This window comes from Jaculus jaculus, chromosome 8 (genome assembly GCF_020740685.1).
Source record: "Jaculus jaculus isolate mJacJac1 chromosome 8, mJacJac1.mat.Y.cur, whole genome shotgun sequence".
NCBI lineage: Eukaryota > Metazoa > Chordata > Mammalia > Rodentia > Dipodidae > Jaculus > Jaculus jaculus.
The window spans coordinates 3,837,124-3,861,940 of record NC_059109.1 but is presented as its reverse complement, the minus strand read 5'-3'; the positions used below and the strand labels follow the sequence as shown (position 1 = coordinate 3,861,940).

General features: G+C 53.0%; 1 protein-coding gene across 6 annotated transcripts in view; it reads right to left on the bottom strand.

The window, feature by feature from the left end:
* Anks1a (ankyrin repeat and sterile alpha motif domain containing 1A) overlaps positions 1 to 24,817 on the bottom strand; it is a 154,143-nt gene that overhangs the window by 71,502 nt on the left and 57,824 nt on the right. For 3 of the 6 annotated variants that reach the window (XM_012947449.2, XM_045155698.1, XM_045155699.1), the window contains exons 4-11: positions 22,861 to 22,923; positions 16,498 to 16,794; positions 15,058 to 15,133; positions 14,764 to 14,865; positions 14,553 to 14,657; positions 13,178 to 13,374; positions 8,666 to 8,758; positions 4,123 to 4,243 (exon numbers count right to left, since the gene is read on the bottom strand). In XM_012947449.2, the coding sequence (XP_012802903.2) occupies positions 4,123 to 4,243; positions 8,666 to 8,758; positions 13,178 to 13,374; positions 14,553 to 14,657; positions 14,764 to 14,865; positions 15,058 to 15,133; positions 16,498 to 16,794; positions 22,861 to 22,923 (1,054 nt within the window). The remainder of the gene's footprint in view (positions 1 to 4,122; positions 4,244 to 8,665; positions 8,759 to 13,177; positions 13,375 to 14,552; positions 14,658 to 14,763; positions 14,866 to 15,057; positions 15,134 to 16,497; positions 16,795 to 22,860; positions 22,924 to 24,817) is intronic. The other 3 variants (XM_012947451.2, XM_045155697.1, XM_045155700.1) reach the window with 1 other exon arrangement.

The following is a 24,817-nucleotide window of genomic DNA, read 5'->3' as shown; positions in this document are numbered from 1 at the left end:
GCTGGTCTTGAACTCACAACTATCCTCTTGCCTCCTACTGTCACTGCTGGGACCAAAGGTGTGCGGCACCTTGCCTGGCCATCTCTGATCTCTTGTGCTGACTTTATTTATCCCTCCTTTGAGCACTAAGATTATTTTTTCACTGCTTCCTATGATTTTCACGCACTCTGTCCTTTCCGACTGTTATGCACATGAATCACAATGCTCATTATGTGAATGGCTGTCAGTACACGTGGTGGAAGAAAACAGACACAGCTCACAGCGCTGGGGCCGGTTCCGCAGTGGGGGCGTGAGGAGGGCCCTCACGGCCAGGCTTGGGCAGAGGCACTCCTGACGCGAGGGGGCGGGGACACCACGTCTCGGGAGGCTGCCGTGACAGCCCAGCTGTCTCATCCACAAGGCAACCCTAACGCACTCCTTGCCTTCTGTCACAGAGGGCCAGCCCGGGCCTTCAAACAAACACAGAGGACTGAATAAGGCTCTACGTCCTCCTCTTCCTGAGGCTGCACTCCACCCACGGCAGAGCTGGGGCTCACACGCAGCGCTGAGCTGGCAAAGAGAAAGACCAGACGCGTCCACCACAATTCCCCAACGGTTAAGGACTGGCCCCACTGCAGGCTGTGGGTGTGGGAGCAAAGAAGCAGCCGGGCTCCTTCCAGAGGATGACGTCTTTTTCCTTCAGTGCACGGAGGGGTGGGGGGGGTAAGCAATGCACAGTTCTCAGGAACATGGACTTGATGGCATCAACAACTCTCCCAAGTTTTACATCTCCGTGTTCAGAGACGGCCAATGAACTGTCTGGTGCCATTCACGTGCACTGGGTGGTACTGGAGCAGGGCCGACGGCAGCGGGACTTTCAGACCTTCTGACTACTCTCCCATTTGCGACCAAACCAGGAAGGTTGTCTGAGCGGCCAGCGCACAGGGTCAGACGCTAGTGGGAAGTAACTGGATGTGTGTACTCAACACAAGATACAGCGCATGCTGCTGGCCCTGGATCGGTAATGACTCAGAAGATGTTTTCTGTACTTGGGACATGCTAAACCGCAGAGGAATCCCAACTTGGCTAAAACTATCATAACACCATCTGGGCCTGGTGCCTTTTGGGGACACACACTTGCTACAGCTTTCTATAAATGCTGGGGTTCTCCACTTCTAAGGGCACAAATGGCATTTCTGGGTGGAAATTCTCCAGATGTAAGCCTGCCCCCACAGTTGCTGGAGGCTCCGCATTCCTGCTCGCCGGGCACAATGTGCCAGGCACAAATCCAAACTCTCCGCAACCACTCTAAACATCCCCCGGGGCGGGTGGCCACTGCGCACAACCACACAGGATTTCTTGCCATGGATTCTTGTCACTGCGTGTCACTGTCACTGGGTCTGTACTTCCGTGTTCCCGGCACCGTTCTTTCACGCAGACTACAGAGATGGCTCAGCTTGCCTGCAAAGACTGACGACCTGTTTGATTTCTCAGAACCTATGTAGAGCTTATTACACAAAGTGGCGCATGCATATGGAGTTCATTTACAGCAGCTAGAGGCCCTGGCACATCCATTTATTTTTTTTTCTCCTCTTTCTTTCCCTATGTGTGTCTCACTACTTGCAAATAAAAAAAAAATTTTTTTTTTAGTACTCCAAGGCTAGAGAGATGGTCCAGTCATGAAGGCCACATTTAATGGTGACATTCATGGTAAAACAAACAGGACTCAGCATGGGCAGGCCGTGGTCTGCTGACTACCTCACATCTACCAACCCTGCCAGGAGCTCCCAGGCCAGCGGTTTCTGCCCACTGACGGAACAGGCAGGGCTTCTGTGAAATGGGCAGGCCTATATTCATAGCAAATGTCTCAACCCTGTGTCTAAAGCTGCAGTGATCCAAGTGGTGCCTCACAAGCTAGCATTCAAACGAACCCATTCCCCATATCCCCACGCTCAACAGCCCAGTGTGGCAGGGCACAAAGGAGCTGGAGGAGCTGACGTGAGGTTGCAGGCCCTCCTCCCCTGGCCCCTTGAGCCTTGAGGTATCTTGACCTTGGGGCAGAGGATCCTCACCCGGCCAGCCCTACTCAGGAGCTGGTCTAATCTTCCCCTCCCTCCAGAAGTGAGCTGGCCATTCGTGCTGATCCCAGATTGTGGAAGGACAGAGCCTCGACTTCCCTGATGCTAAGCTGCTTCCTCCACAAAAAAGCAACTGTAAGCACAGGGCTAAGTTAAGCTTGACTTCCAGGACTTTTTTTGGGGGGTAGGGGATAAAAAGGGTTTATTTTAGCTTACAGACTTGAGGGGAAACTCCATCACGGCAGAGGAAAACGGTGGCATGAGCAGAGGGTGGACATCACCCACTGGCCAACATAAGGTGGACAATAGCAACAGGAGAGTATGCCAACCACTGGCATGGGGCAACTGGCTATGATACCCATAAGCCTGCCCAACAATACACTGTATCCAGGAGGCTTTAATTTCCAATTGCCATCAGCTGGGGAGAATACCTAAGTTTATGGGGGACACCTGAATTAAACCACCACACATATCTTCAGGGTAAGAGTTCAAGCAGCCAGGTACAGCTCTTACTGCCATGATTTTGTTTGTTTTTTGTTTTTTGGAGGTAGGGTCCCACTCTAGCCCAGGCTGACCTGGAATCCACTATGTAGTCTCAGGGTGGCCTTGAATTCACAGTGATCCTCCTACCTCTGCCTCCGAGTGCTGGGATTAAAGGTGTGTGCCACCACGACCAGCTCCGTGACTTTTTTTGAGAAAGAGTCTTACTCTGTAACTCGGGCAGGCCTCAAACTCCATAGCAAGCCTTCCAAAAGCAGAGGTTACAATGTGAGCCACAAGGCCAGGCTCATGTGATTTTGTTTTAAGGCACTGGAGAATGTCACTTCTTCACCCTCTCTAACTGCTGGAAGCAGTGTAACCTATAGGAGTGGACCCAGTGACTTCACACAGCAAAGATGCTGCTTCTCCTGCTGCTACGGGGCCTCAGTGAGTCCCACACACAAGCCCACCCTGAGCTCGTGTGGATGAAAGAACCGCAAGCCCTATGACAGTTCTGGAAGAGTCACAGTTACAAAGGCAATTCCACGGGGGAAGGGGCAGAGACTCCTGAAGAGCCGCATCCCAACATGGACTCAAACTGGACCACTGACTGCAGTGCAGAGCTCAGAGCTGCAGCGTCACTAGATGAAAGCGCAGGAAGCAAACCTGTGGACTTTATCCACTGAGAAAGAAAGGATGAACCCAATGTCTCCAAAGCCAAAAATCTTAGATTCGGCCAGGCATGGTGGTGCACACCTTCAATCCTGCACTTAGGTAGGAGAATTACTGTGAGTTACAAGTCAGTTGGAGCTAGAGTAAGACCCTACCTCGAAAACAAACGAAAGTTCTCAATGAAAACCGTTAGATGAAAAAGAACTACTATGAAAACCAGTAGAATTCCCTCATGACAGGTGAGAAAACCACCAGAGGCCCTCTACAATGCCATACCCAAAGGCACACCCTCTTGGCCACCCTGGCCCTGGCCTGGCAGAGAGCAGCAAGATAAATACACCTCACGGGACCTAAAAGGACTGAAAGGAGACACAGTCTGTGTGCAGGGGACCTCACACCTGAGAGCCGGGGCAGCCAGGGCAGAGCTCTGCGCAGATCCCGCAGCGGCCCCAAGTGCGGCCTGCAGCCCGAGCTCCCTCACAGAGACTGGGTGTGCAGCAGCGAAGTAGGCCAAGGCAACAGAACACTCCATTCACAGCCTGGCTGGGGGACCACGCTGAGGTCAGGGCTCAAAAGCAGAGTCCACGCATCAGCCTGGACGCACAGGGCCTGGCGACAGGCTCCCGTAAGTCTGCGCCACAGCACACGCTGTCGCTTCCCCGAGGCTGTCACTCAGGTGGGTGCTTGACACACGTCTCCTGCCACACGTGCAGGAGGGAAGCAGCCCTCCTCCCCAGAGCACAGAGTTCGGGTGTGGACCGTGCCACACGGTAACGTGCTCACAGCCACGGACCACCGCAGCCCGGCTGCTCAATCCAAGCAGCAGTGAGTGACTGCGCTGTCCCCTCCCACCCCAGCAAAAGCTTCTAAATCCTTCTGAGTTGTTCGTGCTGGGCGAGCAGGGTGGGCGTACCTTCCGTCCATTCGCCCCCGGGCGCGGGCCTCTTGGTCTCGGCCGTCAGCAGCAGCTCATACGGGTGCTCGTCATCTTCCCGCGCGGCCCTGCCCGGGATCCTGGGCCTCACAGCCACGTTCTAGGACAGAGAAAGGCCCGGAACCGTTGGACACGGAGAGAGCTGGGAGCTCAGCACTCAGCAGGGCGGTGACTGGAAGTACTGGAGCTTTTCAGAGGTGGGCTGGGGTGGGGGTCAGCAGGGGCACCACTCCTGACTAGCCGCCCACTGCTGAGTGGACTGCTAGCTCACGCGAGACGTGGCTAGTACCGCAGGAGAGTAGTAATAGGAAAGACTAAACAATACCTATATGTAAATCTACATGGTCTTGGACTAGAATGGTCCTCTTTCCTTGCTTCAAAGTATACCTTTAAAAGAAAAAAAAAAGCCAGGCCTGGTGGCACATGCTATTAATCCCAGCACTCGGGAGGCAGAGGTGAGAGGATCGCCGTGAGCTCGAGGCTACCCTGAGACCACCTAGTGAATTCCAGGTCAGCCTGAGCTAGAGTGAGACTCTATCTCGAAAAACAAAAATGAAACAAAAAAAGCCATGCGTGACAGTAAACGCCTTTAATCCCAGCTCTCAGGAGGCAGAAGTAGAAGGATCACCGAGAGTTCAAGGCCACCCTGAGACTACATAGTTAATTCCAGGTCAGCCTGGACCAGAGTGAGACCCTACCTCAAAAAAAAAAAAAAAAAAAAATCCAGGTGTGCTGGTGCATGCCTTGAATCTCAGTACTTGGGAGGCAGGTGTCGGAAGATCACCGTAAATTTGAGGCCACCCTGAGACTACATAGTGAATTCCAGGTCAGCCTGGGCTACAGTGAGACCCTACCTCGAAAAACCAAAAAAAAAAAAAAAAAAAAAAAAAAAAGGCAAGCTCCGAGACACGTCCTTCCATTGCCCCTCAGTGTTCTGCATAATCACTTTTCTGTAGATAGCAATAATTTCCACGCCAACTGTGAGCCTCTTTCCCGACATGCACACATACCACCTGGAGGGTGGCATCCTTCCTTTTTCAAAACGGAGCCAAACTTCTGGTGCTCAGGAAAGGAGACCTTGAAGATGGCTTCCCAGCGCAGTTACAGCAGGCCCTTAGCTAGCAGCGCGCATGCCCGTGGGGAAAGGCAGCTCCGCGGGCTAAGGGCCCAGTGACAGCAAGCGTCAGCCACGCAAGAACAGGGCAGAGAAGGATCCTGCCCTGCGGCTGCCAGGCCTTGGTCAGAGGAGGGTCTCTGGACACAGCTAGTCTTGGCACCAGAGTGCACACGGGGACGGTGGTGGGGGCTGCTTGGAAACCCTCACTTTGGAGGGCACTGATTCTCACCCACACTAAGACACCAAGGTGCCCAAAGGCAAAATAAGACCACGCACATGCCAGCTCCTGGAACTGGGTGAGGCACAAGTGCTCCTGAGCATTTGTTCAGATTGACACCACATCAGGAACAAAGGGGAGGGGGGAGTGGGCAGGATTCCCAACTGCATCTAACAGATCATGAAACCCACAAACCTGACTCCTTAGCACACACTGACCACCCCTCCCCCCATAGACACATGCACAGCGCACAGCACACTGCAGACCATCGGGTCTGTGGTCCAGATCTGTGCTCCACCCTGAATGAGAAGCTGTGCCTGTGGGTTAACAAGCTACAACTCTTCACCAGGGGCGGAACGAGGCGCTCCTCCAGAGCTCCCCTTCCCGCCAGGCGCCTTGTCATGGGAACACAATGAAGGAAAAAAAGAGGGTCCATTAAGCAGTTCACACTGTGCCCACTTAATGCCACGGGCACAGTGATCAGTGGTGGCTTGGGTGGGGCCTGGAAATCTGATTACCCACTCTCTCCATGTTTCCTCCGCAAGAGCTCTCACCCAGCCCCACGTGCTCTCTCTGAAAGGGAGCTGACAGCCTGGATCCCTGGCCTAGGGAATCTTTTCTTCCGAGGCAGGACAGGAGCGAGCACTTCCAGTGGGAAACAAAGCCCGCGGGGCCTGGCACAAGACAAGTGCGAGCAGAGAGCCAGGAAGCGCCAGGCTGGAAGGAGCCCCGGCCGTCAGTCACAGCTGCCGCACCTGGTTCCACCCTTTCCTCTGTAGCCCAGGTCAAAGTTCACAGCAGCGTCCTCACCTTTCATCTGTTCCCCAGGCTCTGGACCAGGTTAGCCTCATTTTCCCCATCCAATTTGGAACACTTTGCCTACCTCTGGGTGCCTAATGGGAGGCCCCTGCCTGCACAGAGAAGATGAATGACAGGCAGGGTGTTTCTTTCTCCCAGTGCTGGCCCTGACCACGCCTGAGGAGCTGAGGACGAGCCGCGCTCGCTCCCCGGGGGCGACCATGTCACAGTGAATAGGGGATAACTGACTCTCAACAGAAAGGTTTTTCTCTTTTCTGAATTAGTTCTTAATCTCTTTTCTCCTTTCCTGCAGAGCTGGCAATGAACCACAGCTGAAGAAATTTATTTCCTCATGTGTGGAGACAAGAGCTGCAGGCGGCTACACCCACAGCTGTCCAGTAGGGTGCGGGGTGGCTCCCGGGGGAGTCAGGGCGGCAGCTACAGCACCCCAAGAGCTCTGTCCCTGTGAGCATAGGGACACTGAAGCCACCACTGCCACACAGACACCGGTGTGTGCGCGCTGGCTCCATGGCGGGCCACGGTACAAGGAGCTCTCCCAGAGCCTGGGGGCTCCAACTCCTTACAGGCTTCTTGGAGTCGTCCTGCCCTGACAAAGCTCAGCACTGGGAGGCAGACACGGAGCCTGACGACCGTCAGTATAAAAGCCGGCAGGGTGGTCGGGGGTACGGCTCACTGGGTGAGCCCTCCTGGCCCGTGGCAGGTGATGGATTCGGTCCCCAGCACCACAAATAAGACCAAACAGGATGCCTCACAGTTTGATGACTCTGGCGTCTCTTGAAATATAAAGGCTGGAATTTTAATGCCTTAAGACATTAAGAATAAACATGGTGAAGAATCTAGAAAAAAATAACTATCCTAGTTTTGGAGAAGATCTTTGCACCTGGACCATGGCTTAGGCACAAAACCTGCCTGGACTGTGTAGGAAGAGACCATCAGGTTGTTTCTTCTCTAGGTTAAGTACCCATAACAACCGGCAAATAAGCACCTTCTGGGCTCTCACAGTGTTCCAAACACACTGTGCTGAGCTGACGGTTAGCATTCCAGGCTCTTGGGCCAGGTGTAGTGGCACACACCTTTAATCGCAGCACTCAGGAGGCAGATGCAGGAGGAGTGCTGTGAGTCTGAGACCAGCCTGAGACTACACAGTGAATTCCAGGTCAGCTTGGGACAGAGTGAGACCCTACCTTGAAAAACAAACAAGCAAACAATGGGCTGGAGAGATGGTTAGTGGTTAAGGCGCTTGCCTGCGAAGCTTAAGGACCCATGTTTGACTCTCCAGATCCCACATAAGCCAGACACACAAAGGTGAGGCAAGGGCAAGGTCACACATGCCCACTAGGTGGTGTGGTCTGCAGTGGCTGGAGGCCCTGGCACACCAATTCTCATTCTCTCTCTCTCCCTTGCTCTCTTCCTTGTCCTTTCATTAATTAAAAAAAGAAACACAAAACACAAACAACAACAAAAAAAAAACTGCAGGCTCTTGGGATGCATGCTCTGGAAAATGACTCTCACAAGCGCTGCCGCCGCCCGTGGAAGTCCTATGGAGATATCTTCCCAACACCTTGACACATCATGGTACCATGTTCCTGTAAAAATATGTGCTTCAGGTGGACTTGGGAGGAAAAAAAAAGCCCTTGCTTCCTGGTACTTCTTTTTCAATTTTTATGTATTATTTTTATTTATTTGAGAGAGAATGGGCGCACCAGGGCCACTGCAAACGAATTCCAGACACACGCACCACCTTGTGATCTGGCTTACGTGGATACTGGGGAATCGAACCTGGGTCCTCAGGCTTTGCAGGCAAGCACTTTAACCACTAAACCTTCCCTCTAGCCCATCCTGGTATTTCTTAACAGAATTTTACCCCTATCTTTAGGCAGCTCAGGTCCTTGTTAATTTAAGGAGGCGGCCTGGCACATTTGTGGAGATGCAGTCTTTACTGAGTGTACTCCAGACCAGCAGGTTTCTCCTGCTGGAGAAAGGAATGAGGGGAAACTCCTTATGTGAAGTGTGCGGGACAGACTGTGCACAGTCAACATCGCACCAGCGCCTGGAGGCAAGCAACAGGAGCTGCAAGCCCGGAGTGGGGAGAGGGGAGGAAGCCCTGTTACGTGGGAGATGGAAAGAAAGAAAGAAGGCAGAATGTGTGCCCAGACCAGAAGCTCCACTATCTCCAACTCTCTTACGAGGGCGTCCTTGAACTTGTGGGTTTTGTTCAACTAAAGCCTCCCTTTCACATAAAACAAAACAACCAGTCTTGTTGTCTGGTCTTCAGCAATGCTGGAAGGGAGGAGGAAGAAGAGGAACGCCCTGGCACGCTTTCCAACCACCTCTCGGGGGTGAGGGACCAGCCCACGGTGGCGCCGTACCTCAGGCGCTGTCACCAGAAGGCACTTCTTGGCCCCGCGCTCCTCTTCCTCGTCGTCAGGTGGCGGCTTCGCTGGAGGCGGTGGGCGTTCTCGCTGCAGAAGAAAACTACGTGAATATTCCACCTTCTCTCTTTTCTACAATAGACTAGGGTCTTTCGGGGTTCCCCTTACTTTAACCCTTGGAAATACAAAGAATCACATCAGGAATTCCCTCTGAGCAGCTGAAGTCAAGTTCCAGTCTTTAAGCAGATGGAGAAGACCCACGCAGGACCTGCGGAGCCTAATGTCTGCAGGGACATCGTAAGCACCCCGCCATCTCCTGGACCAAGGGCCTTGGAGGAGCACGCCCTCCACATGATGGCACTGCTAGGAAGGAATGTGTGCTCAACTATGGAAAGGGAAAACTACAGATCGAACTGTGAGCGAGCTCTGAAGCCACGGCTACGGAAGAGGCAGTGAGCAAAGCAGAGGGCAAAGCTCCCATCCCCTTTCCACTTCAACACCGCGCCACGCTGCCAGCCTACCGCACCCGTGAGCAAAAGCTCAGGACTCATCTCGGTGGGTGCGGGGGCGCCCGTCTTTAACCCAGCACTCAGGGAGGCAGAGGTAGGAACACTGTGAGTTTGAGGCCAGCCTGGCCTAGAGCAACCCTACCTCTACAAACAAAAAACAAACAGAAAAAAAAAAAACCACCACCAAACTTATCTCGCAGCCAGGGAAAGTAGTCCCTGCACACATCTGCAGTCCCAGCTATCAAGAAGCTAAGGAAGGAGGCTTGCTGGGCCCAGGAGGTCCAGACAGCAACACAGCTCCTCCTCCTCCAGAATCAAGTGTGCTTTATCAAGGACGTGAAAACCCAGCCACTTAAGTGCACTTAAAAGTATCTATCTGCTGTCTGCCCTAGAGCAGGGACTGGCAGACTTATTTAAAAAAAAAATATTTATGTGCAAGCAGATAGAGACAGTGAGAAGAGAGACAGGCAGAAAGGAGAGAGAGAGACAGGGCACAACAGGGCCTCCAGCTGCTGCATAGGAACTCCAGATGCATGCGCCATTTTGTGCATCAGTCTTTTTTGTTTGTTTGTTTTGTTTTTTTGAGGTAGGGTCTCACTCCAGCCCCGGCTGACCTGGAATTCACTATGGAGTCTCAGGGTGGCCTCGAACTCACGGTGATCCTCCTACCTCTGCCTCCCGAGTGCTGGGATTAAAGGCGTGCGCCACCACACCCTGCTCCTTTTTTATTTTTATATGTATTTATTTATTTATTTTTGTTTTTTTGAGGTAGTGTCTCACTCTAGCCCCAGGCTGACCTGGAATTCACTATGTAGTCTCAAGGAGGCCTCGAACTCACGGTGATCCTCCTACCTCTGCCTCCCGAGTGCTGGGATTAAAGGCATGCGCCACCACGCCCGGCAGTGCATCAGTCTTCATGTGGGTACTGAGAAACTGAACTAGGGTTGTCAGGCTTTGCAGGCAAGCACCTTAGCTAGTGACCCATCTGTCCAGTCCAAGCTTACTTAAAAAATATTTTAATTTATTTGACAGAGAAAGAGGCAGAGAGAGAGAGAGAAAAGAAATAGGCATACCATAGGGTTCAATTCCCAAGGACCCACGTAAAGCCAGAGGCACATGGTGGTGCATGCATCTGGAGTTCATTTGCAGTGGCTGGAAGCCCTGGCGTGCCCATTCTCTCTCTCTCTCTCTCTCTGCCTCCTTCTGTCTGTCTATCGCTCTCAAATAAAAATAAACAACAACAGCAAAAAGCTTGGGGGGGTCGGGGCTGGAAAGATGGCTTAGTGATTAAGGCGCTTGCCTGTAAAGCCTAAGGACCCAGGTTTGATTCCCCAGTATCCACGTAGCCAGATGCACATATGTGTGTGGAGTTCGTTTGCAGTGGCTATAGTCCCTGGTCCCATACTGTTTCTGTTCTCTCGACCTCTCTCTGCTTGCAAATAAAAATTATATATATATATACACACACACAGACACACACACACACACACACACATATAAACTCACTGAAGAGGCGGCCTGGGCCAGCAGAGCAGACGCAGACTGCTGTGGGAAAGGCGCAGGCTGAGTGCTGGGCAGCTGTGGACCAGCCGCCGGCCCCGCAGCCGCACTTACTCTGCCACCTGTGTGGTCTGCACCGGTCAGGCTTCCTACTGAAGGGGAGGGCTGGGGTCGGAGCAGCTCACAGGTGACTACCATACTGCTGGAGCAGGGTCTCACTATGGCCCTCACTGTGGAGCTCACAATGATCCTACCTCAGCTTTCCAAGTGGGATTAAAAAGTGTAAGCCACTCATGCCCATATTCTCTTTATCCTCACAAAATATCTCTAGGGCTGGAGAGGTGGCTCGGTGGTTAAAGTGCTTGCCATGTAAAACCAGATGCACAAAGTGGTACACACGCCTGGAATTTGTTTGCAATAGCAGGAGGCCCTGGAGTGTTCATTCTCTGTCTCTCTGTGCTTGCAAATAAATAAATAAATTTTTTTTTTTAATTCTCAAAAAACAAAAAAGTGTATGCCACCATGCCTGGCTGCTTTTAGTTTTTCTTTCCTTCTTTTCTTCCTCCCTCCCTCTCTTTTAAAAGTAGAAAGAGTTCAGAAAGAGTTCACGTGGGCACACGTGAAGACGTAACAATCAGGAGCCCCACAGAAATCTGCAAGGGCAGATGCTCTTCACATGTTGGTGCTTTGGTGCCCATGGCCTCTGTTAAAACACGCTCCTTTGCTTGCCGCATTCACTGCACCTCTGCAGACCAGTCATTCCCACAGACCCTTGAGTCAGGTGGATCCCAACAGCAGCAATTTCAGAACAGGTTTGTGTCCTCAAAACAAACAACGCAATTTTGGATCAGATTTCCCCATAAACCCCACTCCTGGCTTGGCAGCGCGGGGACGAGCCATGTCCCAGTGCCGCCATGGCACAGGGATCAGCCAAGGCGAAGGCCACTCCTGCAGCAGAGACCGACCTTGGGACACACAGGAACAAAACAAAACACACAACAGAGGCCTCCCCGGGCCAAAGATGTCGGAAAGGACAAAGTTAAGAGCTTCTCACAGAGGGTGCAGAGACGCTGGAAGGAAGCCACGAGCCTCTTTTCCTGAGTTGGAACTGGAGCAGGGGCCTGGGACGACTGCCGATTTATGACAGCATGCAGTGCTGATCAGAGGCAGCCTTGACCAGTTAGCTGCCAAGGGCCAGGAAGACGGAAGAGACAAAGCACGCACCCCGAGCTTCCCTCAGCGCCATCAAGGAAGGCTGGGTGCCCCAAACAGGGTGAAAGACAAGATTTCTCCAAGTCAATCACAGGAACCCAGTTGCTCGGCAGAGAGAGGAGGCCTGTGCCGCTTCTGGCAAGGGCTCTGGCTCCCCCTAGTGGGCACCGCCTGTAAGCACCACTGAAAGCAAAGCCTTCCTCCACAGCTGGGCCAGCTTAATGCCTTTGTGCTGCCTGATTGCTCTGCCCGCAGAAGTGCTGCGCTGGCATTTGGGGCGTGCGCCCGCTCTTGCCACTCGCAGGGAGCTCTGTTGGGAGTTCTCGATGGCACCTTCTCTGGGGGGCTGCAACGGGAGCAGCGGACTGTGCAAGACCCACGCTGAAACGCAGGGGCCGCGTCAGGGCGCCGCAGTGCAAGGTGGGGAGCGCACGAGGCTCCCCTGGCAGGATGCAGACGGCCACGCTGGCCTGCGGTGACTGCGATGGGAAGAAAGGCCAAGGGGGACAGGCACTGTGCGCTCAAAAACATGCCTTAAGGTGCTCAGCATGGGGCCAGGACAGACAGACAACAGGCAATACCATCTCAAAACCTCGCACTGTGACACCGGGCAGGGCAGGAAGGTGGTCAGGTGGTCGGGATGAGACACAGGCCTCGCCTCTGCTCGCAGTCTAACTCTGGGGGAGCAGAGGAGGAGTCGGGATCCTTGAGGCCCGTGGGCAAGACCAGAAGCAAAAGCAAGCACCAAGAGAATGGGTCCTGTGAAAGGTAAGCACAGGGCTGCTTTCACTCTATCAGCTCAGTGGCTGGAGGCGTTATCACTGGATAAAACAGGACTACAAGCCAATAAATACACACACTGTCTCTGTTAAGCCTTGCAACACCCCTGCAGCAGCAGGGCCTGCCCAAGTGCAAGTGGGTATTTACCTGAGGGCGGGGGAGGGGTGGTGAACACGTGCCGGGAGCAGACAGGAACACGCTTCATTGAGTATGTCTGCTCTCCAGTCAGAAAACAAACAATAGCAAAACTAACAGAGCTTTAATCCATCCTTGGTCAGTATGGGAATGGAAAAAGCCAAACTGGATCTTGTAAAAACCAAAATTCTACCTCGATGTGACCAACAGTTTAATCAATACACTGAGCAAGAGAGACTGCAGAACCCCGTGTGAAAGAGCAGAGCAAGGGGGGTCCGGCCTTTGGAACGTGAGCAGACACCAGGCACCACACTGTGTGGCCGGGGTCCCACAGCAGCCCACGCAGTCTAGGGGCCAAGGCCTAGTCCCATACCGGCCTCACTGCAGCGGTTCGAGCTCCGGCAGCCTCGGTCTCCTTGCTCACAGAGTCTGCGTCGGATGGCCGCCCGCTGGCCAAGCTATCCAGAGAATGACAGGACATGGCATTGTACAGCGCCTCGTAGGGACCCTCCGCTTCAGCATGTGTGTCAAGGTCGGTGGTCGGCTCAGTCACTGCTTTCTCCACATCGCCTGAACAAGAGGACGGAGGGTGAGAGTCACTCTGCTTCAGGGACAGGCGGCTGTGTCAGCTGTTCCTTCTAACCCGAGAGCCACACAGATTTTGCTAACTTAGGGTGGAAGGGTGCCACCCAACGGGAGGACTCACTCAGCATGCACGTAGTCTGAGGTCTGATCCCCAGCAGAACAAAAAGGAAACCCTTGAAATATAAGGGATCCCTCCTTCCCAACCTTTCATAAGATCCCCAAACACCTCAGCACCATGCGAGACACACTCAGCCTGTAACACAACCAAAAACCTAAGTGATCCTTCCCGTGCCTGGACAGACGCCCTTTGTGCTCAAGCACAGAGAAGAGGAACCCTCTCTGAGCTACTGGGTGGGTGCTGGGGTCACCAGCTGGAGGACTCAGACCTCGGGCACCTGGACCCCAATCTGTGACCGCAAGTTGTCACTGTGGGACACAGCAGCACTGGCTAGCAAGTAATCAAAGCTCCCACGGTAAGCACAGAAACCCAGCGGATCCCGAGGGCAGAGAGAGGGGCAGGGGAGGGCGGTGAGGAAGCCATGGAGCAGACCTCTGGGCCCGACCAACCTCCCACCCAGGCCCTTCTCTGGAAGGCTTTGCCCCCTTTTCGGGGTCCACTCTGCTTTGTTCCTCTAGCCTTCTTTATCAAGGTCTGTATTTGGGGGACATGTCAGTCGGTTTATTTTGTCATTGTCACCCATCATGCCATGGACCCAACAGGCTGCTCAGCAAGTCTGAAAGGATCCTGCTGGTGATGGCTGGGCCGGCTGCTTACTTTATCATCTGGAACGCAGCCGCTGGCCAGACGGTCTCTACCAGAATCTGCCAGCAGATGCTCATTAAGTATTGCTGTGGGTCACCGTGCCCAGGGCACTGCCCTGTATCAGCCGGGACTCATCTTGCGATGCCCCCCCACCCCGCAATAACCCAGAATGGCTGTCAAGTGCCAGACGACATGGAGTAGGCCAGACACCGCCACTCAGCGGGAACTATGCCGTGTTCCCACAAAACTTCATACCACAGCTGGGAAGGTGAACTGCTTCTAAACTTATTTGGTCCTCACAGCCTCGGGCAGTCAATCTTTGAATTAGATGTCCCACCGCCCAAGAACATCCGACTCTTCTCAAGCTGAGCCCCCCTTCCTGGCGGCAGAGTTGCCTCACCCTGAGACTTCGGTGCCGGGGCCTCGGCGCTGCAGAGTGGAGGGGGCGGCGGGACGGCGCAGCTCTCGGACACTTCCTTTGCGCTCCTTCTCCCGGTCATGTGATCTACACGGACACAGTCAGAAGCAGCAGCGCAGCAGCTGCCGCACCAAGCACACTGCCTCGCTGCTACACCCCGACCCAGGTCCCCGGGCGGGGAGGCGACTGATACCTTCTATCAGAGCTGCTATCTGCTGGCTCTTCTGAGAAGGCAGGTCCCGGACAGTGTCGAGGGCAGTCAGACCGCGGTTATCTCTTATGTTGACGTCGATCCCTAGAAAGGACACCGGGTGGACCAGGGCCATGAGCATGACCAAGCCGGCCTCAGACAAGGTCAGACTGCAGGCCACCTAGGGTCCCCGAGCAGCACAACCCAGCTCGCAGGGCCCATGTGCACACTTCTAACCACACAGGGGACACCCCAGCCCAGCACGGCGCGCGGCCTCGAGCGCGGCTGACCTCTCACCTGCGGCCAGCAGGATTTGCACCACATCGGTCTTGCCAAACAAAGCAGCCTCATGCAAAGCACTGCCCATCTCCGTCTGGAAAGCAAACGAGAGCGCAGCGGGCGGTCACGAGGACGCTTCCAGGGGGCTCCACGTGACAAATGGGACACAGCAAACAAGCTACACGGAGCCCTCCGTCATCTGCCAGAACTTCCGTCACGGTCCATGTATCAAGTCCATCAGTGTGCCACCAGCAGGCCACAAGTGGGGTCCCATTACTCTTGGAGCACCCTACCAGTCAAACTCCCCAAACGTGGCCTTCCGGGGGGCAAGGAAACAGGGAAGAGCACCTTCGTGCCCCACCTGGATGGGGAATGCCAGCTTAAGGAAGCACTGGCCGAGCGGGGAGGCTCACAACAGAGGGGAGGCCAAGTACCTCGGTAGCTGCAGCTTTGAAAAGTACAAACAGGCGGACATGGAGATGCGTATGTGGGAACATCAAGAGACGTTTCTGAGCCGGGCATGGCGGCGCACGCCTTTAATCCCAGCACTCAGGAGGTAGAGGCAGGAGGATTGCCATGAGTTCAAGGCCACCCTGAGATTCCATAATGAATTCCAGGTCAGCCAGAAGTAGAGTGAGACCCTACCTCAAAAAAAAAATAATAATAATAATGTTTCTGGAGCTAGGGAGATGGCCAAGTGGTTAAGGCACTTGCCTGCAAAGCCTAACAATCTGAGTTTGATTCCCCAAACCCACATAAGCCAGATGCACAAGGTGGCGCATGCTTCTGGAGTTCATTTGTAGTGGCTAGAAGCCCTGATGCGCCCATTCTGTTTCTCTCTCTAAATAAATATTTTTAAATGCTTCTGCTTTTGAGATAATCTATGAGCATATCTGTATATTCATGTATGTGGGCACGACATGTATACAGGTATGCATGCACGTACATGTGTCTGCATGTGAAGGCTAGATGGAAACCTGGGTCAGGTGTCAGGATTCCTGTCACTCTCCACCTTATTCTTTGAGGCAGGGTCTCTCACTGAACCTAGAGATCAGTGATTCAGCTAGACCAGTTGCCCAGTGAGGCCCAAGGATTCTCTGTGTCTACCTCTCCCATGCGGGGAGTACAGGCCCACACCACCATGGCCAGCATTTTACGTGGGTATCAGTGATCTGAACTCAGGTCTTCAAGCTTGTGTGGCAAGCACTTTATCCACAAGCCATCTCCCCAGGCCTCTGTGAGCACATCTTCTCAGGGTCTAATGACCACCGGCACCTTCTGGAAAGACCCTTCAGGAGTCCAACTGTCTCTAGCATGTCACAGAAAACAAGCTGACACAAATGGAGGCCCCGACGGGATGTGGAACATGCTAGATACAAACAGCCCAGCAGCACGGCACCTGTGCCTCTTCTAACACCACCGAGTGCCCCGGCCCTGGGCGGGCATGTGCCCCGCTACCTGGTAGTTGCTGTCCATGCCAGCATCGAGCAGGACCTGCACCACGGCCTTGTGGCCGTTCCTCGCTGCCAGGTGCAGGGGGGTGTGCTTCTTGGTGCCGCAGCTCAGGAGGTTGGGGTGCGCGTTCAGGAGCATCTTCACCACCTCCAGCCGCCCGTAGAGCGCAGCCAGGTCCAGGGGCGTCTCAAATTTGTTGTTGCGCATGGTGGGGTCGGTGAGCTCCTCCAAGAGAGCCTTCACCACCTCCGTGTGGCCGTACTGCGCTGCGCAATGCAAGGCCGTCTCGTTGTCGTTGTTCTGAAGGGTTAACAAGCACACTGCGTCAGAAAGGGGGGGTTTGGGGGGCCAACATCTGCTTGTGATGGTCACACACACAGTCACTGAAAATTAAATGAGGAGAACGGCAGTGATACTTGGGGACTCATGCAAATCAGAATCCAGGCACCGTTCCCAATAATCAAGTCTGATTGCTCCCGCCAGCCACCGCCACCCCTCGGTGCCCGCAGGAGGAAAGCAGTTGCTCCCGAAACAGTGTGCTGGGAGGAAGCCCCATCTTGAGTTAAGGACAGCAACCACGGTCGTATCACTGCCATCATCTCGTTGTAAACTTCAGGTGATTTTGCAACTTATTCTTTCCAACCGTGTGGGCCTAGGTCTGGGTCTGGGCCTGGGCCTGTCAAACCACCTGCTGCCTGGCACACGGCGTGTGAGCCTTTTAGAAAGGTCTCTGTCAGCAGTGCCGCCTTCTGCGTGCAAGTTGGCCAGCCAGCAGAGTGACCAGCGCTGGCCACACACTGCTCTCAAGTGATCAACCGACAGCCGCTGTGGGGGAGGGAGGCACCCACTCGGGGACGGTGGGCACGGGACCCTATGCCGCCCTGCGCTCACTGCAGGAGCCCGCACCGGCCAGCGCGCACGGGGCCTGCTTCGTGAAACGGCAGCCCACCGGGGGAGTGCTTCTGGAAGGGCAGATGCTGGGGCGGTGGTGTGAGGGGCGCCAAGCACTCAAATGTAGCCCTGCCCTCCATCAGTGTTAGTCAAGGTAAGCAATGAGATGAAAGGGGAGAAGGTCATGCTTTTGCAAACTATCAGAAGCAAAGGTCAGTCATCCCAGTGACGTCATCGTTGTTACTGACAATGCACAACGAAGGCCCGAGGCATTTCCACGCTCTCCTTTGTGAGAAACATCCAGGAAAATAATTCCCTCACAAGATTTTGAGATCCCCATATTTATCCTGTGGCATCTTTGTCACTTTGTAGAAACGAAGCTTGAGGGGCTTCTCCACCAGTCAATGATGTGTACCTTTCAGAAGTTGAAAGTTACAAAGTGAAACACACCTTTGATTGCCTTAATTCCATTCGTGACATTAAAAGGAGCCTGTGAGAAGCCACCTAGACATGCAGTTCCATCTGCTCTTGATCTGGCATCTGACTTGCCACTGTTTTTGGCTAAACAATGTGTCCCAGACAGACCCGCAGCTACAAGGAGCAAGGCCTCCGAAAGCCAGAGTGACAGCAGAAAGATGATTAAAACGGCAGTAAGGACAGAAAAGGGGGTGGCAGGAGCGTAAGCAGAGAGAAGCTCATGGATAAACGGGGGGGGATGGGGGGATGGGGGGGCAGAGCGAGCAGCACGGCCGAGGACTGAGGCTGAGAGGCCGCCGCGCCACACTGGCCCGGGAGCACTGCCCCGCGACACCACAGGCCACCACGGGCCAGCAGTTCCACGCCAGCCTAGAAACGTGCAGGGTGACTTAGCTGAATCTTGAGGCTCCCAGTCCAGACACACTACTGGAGCCCCAACGGGCATGCCCACGTCCCATGAATTAGGGCTTGAGCTCGCTGGATGGACCACACCTTTCCCCAAAGACACAGACACATGCACAGGACTCGTGGGGACTTTCTGGAAGCGTGATTCTGGGGCAGAGGGCAACCGGAGCGGCTACCAGGAGCCTCTGGGTTCTACGGCTCAGCAGGAGCGTGACAAGCCAGCCCTGTGTCTTATTAGAACTAGATCCAGAAAAACCTGCTTCCTCGGAAGTACACACTTCCTCCTCTTCATGTCAAAGTTGCCTCCCAACTGCCACAGGAATCTGTCCTTCATTCTTTTTGGGAAAAGTATGGCATTGTGACCTAAAAACATGTTGTTTTTTTTTAAAAAAAAAAAAAAAAAAAAGGAAGGTGAAGACTGGAACCCTAGCTGAGAGGTAGAGAACGTGAGTCTCTGGGTTTAGTTCCCAGCAAGCCCCACCCACAAATGGCAGAAAAACCTAAGGCAAGTTTCCTGGGCCTGTTTTGCCAGAATGAAGGGAGCTGTCCTGCCGGAGGCGGTCTTGTCACTGGCGGCTTTCTGGCCTCCTGAAGAGAACGGTCTAGCCACATCACGGCAGAGCTAAGTTCAGGGTCACAGCGTGGAAGCATCTGACATTTCCACTTGGCCAGACACGGTCTGGAAATTATAACCCTCTTAGTTTATGTCTATGGTGACCACATCTCCACCTCTGAACACATGCCACCACCGGAGGCTCTCATAACTGCTTCCCCTTTGGGCCCGACAACCATCAGGTTGAAAAGTGTAAAAGTGTTGAGTTCGTGGGCCCTCCCGAGAGGCTGGCACTCCACAGAGAGGCGGCAGTTTCTAAACACCAGTCATGCAGCCCCTTCCTCCTCACACCTCCCGAACACTACGGGCGCTCACTCACCTCAGCTCCAGCAACCCTCCTGCCGTGTGCCTGGACTACCAGCAGGCTGTGAGATGAAATGTTCTAATTTCCCTCAAAGCTCCTTGGTCCAGGCTAACCTGGAACTTGCCACCAAAGCCTTTCACAAACACTTCATTTCTACCCACCCTGAGATTCACTTCTCTTTGCTATCGTCAGTAGGTCCACATACACTCCTTACGCCTAAAGATTCTGTTGGATTATGGAAAATGTATGTGGCTTGTATACCTACTGATAAGCAGAACATTGTACAGAAGCATGTCCACGGTCTGGGAACCAGTCGGGATGGCGTCCCCATCATAGCTCAAGGGCACCCTCACCTCACTCTGCGGACAAAGCCCTATGCTAGGCACTTGGGCCACAGTTCTCTGCAGCAACTACAGGACAGGGTTCTAGAAACACCATAACTGAAAGAAAGGAAAACTGAGTATATAAGATTGAGGGGACACATAGAAAAGAACTGAGCATGTGAGGAGAGGAGGAGGTGGGGTGTTTGTTTGTTTGTTTGTTTGTTTGTTTGTTTGTTTGTTTGTTTGTTTGTTTTCAGACAGGGCCTGTGAGGTCCCCAGGCTGGCCTCAAATTTGCCATGTAGCTGAGGGTGACTATGGCCTTGTGAATCTCCTGCTCCATCTTTTGAGAGTACTGGGCTACAGGTGTGCACCGCCATGCCCATTTCTGTGGTGCTAGGGATCCGACCTGGGTCTTGTGCCTGCCAGACACACACTCTACCGGCTGAGCCACATCCTCAGCCCTCAGTTTCATCCTGGTCCTCACGATGCCCGGGACTCTCAGGACTCGAATGCTGAACAAAGTGGGAGGTTTACAGACATGTCAACCTAGCGCACAAAACTGAAAACTCGGGGATCTCAGAGGCTGCCAGGCAGAAACGGAGACTTTGATTAGGAAAGGCATGTAAAGAACACAGAAATGGGGGACCTTGGCAAAGAGCGAGGAGGAGGGCCGGAAGGGGAGAGGAGCTCTGAAGGACATTCCTAGGACAACTAGCAAGATGTGAACACGGCCTCGGTACTAGGTAACCCTGTGGTAAGGCCGCATTTATTTAATGGCTGTTTGAGGCAAAGCCTTACTATGAAACGTAGGCTGGGCTCCACCTGTCACGCTCTTCCGGCCTCAGCCTCCCGAGCGCTGGGATTACAAGTGTGCCGCTACACCCAGCTGTACTATGGCTCTGTAACGAATATCTTTTGTCCTCAAGAGATTTCAGCTGAAGACCTCATTCATACTGAATTTAATATTATTTATTTGGGGGAGAGAGGCAGATAGAGAGGGAGAATGGGCATACCAGGGCCTGTAGCCATTGCAAACAAACTCCAGATGCATGTGCCACCATGTGAAGCTGGCTTATGTGGGTTCTGGGGAACTGAACCTGGGTCCTTAGGCTTTGTAGTCAAGCACCTTAACCACTAAGCCGTCTCCCCAGCAGTATGTTTAACGTGACTTCATCTCCAAAGGTTCACCATTAGTTACACCAACAACTACACATGAAGAAAGAGCAAATGAGAAAAATGTTAACAGCAGCATTCCAGCACACAGTGTTATTCTTACTAACTTCTAAGCTGGGAACTTTTTCAAGACAGAAAGTTAGTTAAAAATGTCCCAGTAGGGTGGAGAGATGGCTCAGCAGTTAAAGGCGCCTGCTTGCAAGGCCTGCCTGGGTTCAATTCCTCAGCACCATGTAAAGCCAGATGCACAATGTGACACATGTGCCTGCAGTCTGCTTGCAACAGCAAGAGACCCTGCCGTGTCCATACTCTCTCTCAGATAAATAGTTAAATCAAGACTTTTTAAAACATCTTAGACCATTTTAACAACCAAGACAGACATGGTCAGAAGCATGTAGTGACGGTCAGAAGCACATGGTGACAGCCAGTCAACCTGGTTAACACCCAAGTCCCCTTCAGCTCCGAGATGGAAATTATCTTTTCGTGGTCAGGAAAACAAGTCTCCCCTAAAACTTGACTGTTACAAGCTTTTTGATGCTCAAGCTAAGCTGATGAGGGGATGAACGGGTCCCACAGCTCCATGGAAGCTCTGGGGAATCTACACTTGGTCTTGTCCATGCAGACGTGCTAAAGGGCCCAAACAAATGCTGGGGGGAGGAAGGGGGTCATCAACAAAACTCCTGAAACTCACTTCCATTCCCAAAAAGGCATCCAAGACATCTAAATTTTTGCCAGTGCCTGATAGCATTCACATGAAACCTAGCAGAGTAAGTCCTAGATACAAGCCAGGTCGGTAAGGCCCCACTTAGCCCAAACCTAGGGAAGTGAGACCAAATTGGCTCCAGAAGGGCCACACCCCTGGCAACCCCACCAGACTGGCCACAAGTGCGGTGTGCACCCGCAGGGTGGTGTTCCTGCGCAGAATCAAAGAATAGGGAAAATTCCTGCAAGAACCTGTCACAGGGCTGAAGGGATGGCTTAGCAGTTAAGGTATTTGTATACAAAGCCAAAGGACCCAGGTTCAACACAAGGTGGTGCACGCATCTGGAGTTTGTGTGCAAGTGGCTAGAGGCCCTGGTATGCCCATACTTTCTCTCTCTCTCTCCTTCTCTCTCTTGCTCTCTCAAATAAATAAAAATAAAATAAGAAGTTTAAAAATAGAACCAGTCACAGAATTTAACCAGAGCTTTGTAAGCCAACTGAGTTCTGCCCCACAAACCAATGCCCACGCAGACTGGGCCATGTTCCATTAAGCACAATTAGTACCAAAAGCATCACTACTTACCAGATGCCCTGACTTTTAAGGATTTGACCTTAATAAAACTCCAAAACAATCCATCAAGCTGGTGGCAACACCTCATTTACAGAAGAGGAGACCAAGAATCGGAGAAAAAAGCAGGTCACATAAGTCAATGAAAAGATGCAGCCTAGGGGCAGGGGAGTGGGATGCTCAGCAAAAGGAGGCCCTCAGTCCAGATTCCCACACGGGAAAGCCGGTGTGGAGGCATGTGCAAGTGATCCCATCACTGAGGTGGCAGGAGCATCCCAGCTGCCAGGCAGGTCCCTACTTCAGAGCCTTTCCCAGGTCAACAGCGTCAACACAGACAGAAAGGGCATTGGCGGGAGAGAAGAGATGGCGCTTCAAAGCATCATGCAGAAAGGCAGACACCAGAAAGAAGGAATGAAGTCACCAGTGCCCTTTCCTACACCGCCACCAGGACCACTGAAGCCTGAAAGAAAGTCAGGTTCCACATATGTGTGTGTGTGTGTGTACACACATAGAAAGCAGACAAAAAATTAATTCCAGGAAGTACAACTTAATAATTTTTCTGTGCTTATTTAAAGGTATGTTATTTGATAAGGGTTTTTTTTTTTTCTGAATTTTACTGACCTTGGAAGTCTTGACTTCTCACTACTCTAAGCACATGATGTGGTCCCTTCTGATCCCCTGTTCCTGCTGCTTCAGATGTCCCCAGCCTTTCCACAATGAGCACAGCTTCTAAGATCAAACCCCACCCGCCGCAGCTGTGCTCTCTATTCCTGACAAGCCACAGGCAGCGGCTGAAGCAGACAGCAGTCAGGGGACGAGGAGCCTGAGGGGCGAGGGGGGGGGGGAGGCAGGGGGCCCGAGCAGTGCGACACGGAAAAGTGCGGGAGATCCTGGCAGGGATGTACACACCTTGGCATTGATATAAGGGTCAAAAGGGCCGTACTTTTTGAGTTCTTTGATCTCAAGAGCACTCTACAAAAGGAGAGGGAAAGAAAATGTGATGATGAAATGGATGAGGTATACCAAAGCAATATACAGCCCCAGGAGGCCCATCACCACAATGGACGTGGGTTCCAGAAAACCTCACTCCAACCCAAGCATGCACTGGGGCCACAGTCATGACTTTGCTAGTAATGCAGTGCTTGTAATGACCTATAGGCTCCTGGGGTTCTGCCGCACAGTCCTGCCCAGCGCCGCCCCAACCAGCCTGCTAGATACTCAAGCGCTGGGCTGGTGTCCGCCTAGCAACGGCAGCTCCAGGCGGGGGGCAGCTGTGACGGCCGGGCTAGCGCACTCAGGTGGCTCAGGACTCCAAGCAGCTGTGTCCAAGGCGAAGTGGGCAAAGGCAGGGTTAGAAACAGTTGCTGAAAACCGCTCAGTGAAGAGGACTTTAACAAGGGACCAATTTTGTCAAGGAAGGTATTAGTTACAAGGAAGCTTCTTACTTAACACATTCCTTCCAGGGAACCTGTCATTTAAATCGGGGGGAAAGTTGCACTTCGATTCTGAAGAGGTGGCTTTAATCACAGACGTTAGATATAAGCGCCTCACTGGTGGTCTTTAAAGTTGCTGCTAACCTACCTGAAACACCCAACCCCTAAGCGGCGCAGCGGCTGGCGGCCGGCTCCCCACACACTGCCAACCACCACACGTGAGCTCTGCTCTTCTCCCTCCCCAGAAAGAATCGGCATGGGCCTGGCTGGCAGATGGACACGTCTGGTGGTTCCTTTTCTATTCCTTCCTTCCCCTTCCTTTTTGTTTTTAAATGTTTTTGAGGGAAAGCCTTGACCTAATCCTTCAGGTAATGTAACAATCTCCTCATAGCAAAGTCGTTAGAACAGAGCCGTGCTTACTGAGAAAGCAGCCTGGACACTTGCTGTGGCCTGCAATCCAATGTAAGGAATGGCAGCCTTGGACTGCACAGAAAGGACAGCTGTGTCCTCCTTAGAAGACCTAAGTCTGGGGTCACACGGGGGTGGGGGGGGGCTTCTTCTTTTCCTCTTTTTTTTTCCATGAAGGATCTCACTTTGTAGCCCAGGCTGATCTGGAATTTTTGATTGGTCCTTCTGCCTCAGCCTTCTGAATTACAGATGTATACTACCAGCGTGGGCTTAGGCATTTTCTTCTTTCTCGTCCTTCCCCCCCCCCCAACCTTTTATTTTCTTTTCAAGGTAGGGTCTTGCTCTAGCCCAAGCTGACCTGGAATTTATTATGTAGTCTCAGGGTGGCCTGGAATTCATAGTGAGCCTCCTACCTCTCCCTCTCCGGTGCTGGGACTAAATATGTGCGCCACCATGGCCGGCTCCCTTTCCCCTTTTCTGCTTGTGTTTTAGACAAGGTCTCATGTAGCCCCGGTTGGCCTCAACTCACTATGTAGCCAAGGAAGATCATGAGTTCCTAATCTTCCTGCCTCCACCTCCTGAGAGCTGGGACTGCAGGTGGGTTCCACCACAACCAGCTAGGTTTTGTCAGTGCTGTCTTTCATTTTCTAGGGATTATGTCTGCTCTTTCAAAGTACACTCCCTCTTAAGTGGACGTGTGGGAAGATACCACGGAAATAATCTTCATTCCCTTGGGATACCTCTGAAAGGCATTTGCATGGTGCTAACTGGGGAGTTCACTTCCAGCCCTGGCACAAGTGCATCTGCGCACCAGACGAGGTGAACTCACGGCTGGCACCGCCGGGCGAGCGTCACGCTGCTGTGCTGCTGGCACAAGCAGTCTACGGTTAATTAATCCCACCAGCTTGCAGTTGACGCTGCACTGCTGAGGGGCTTGCAAGTGGGTCAACTGCACATGAGCTGCACCCTCAGACCGTCTGATTCCCCACTACACCAGAGGACCAGAAGGGGGACGAGCTGATGCC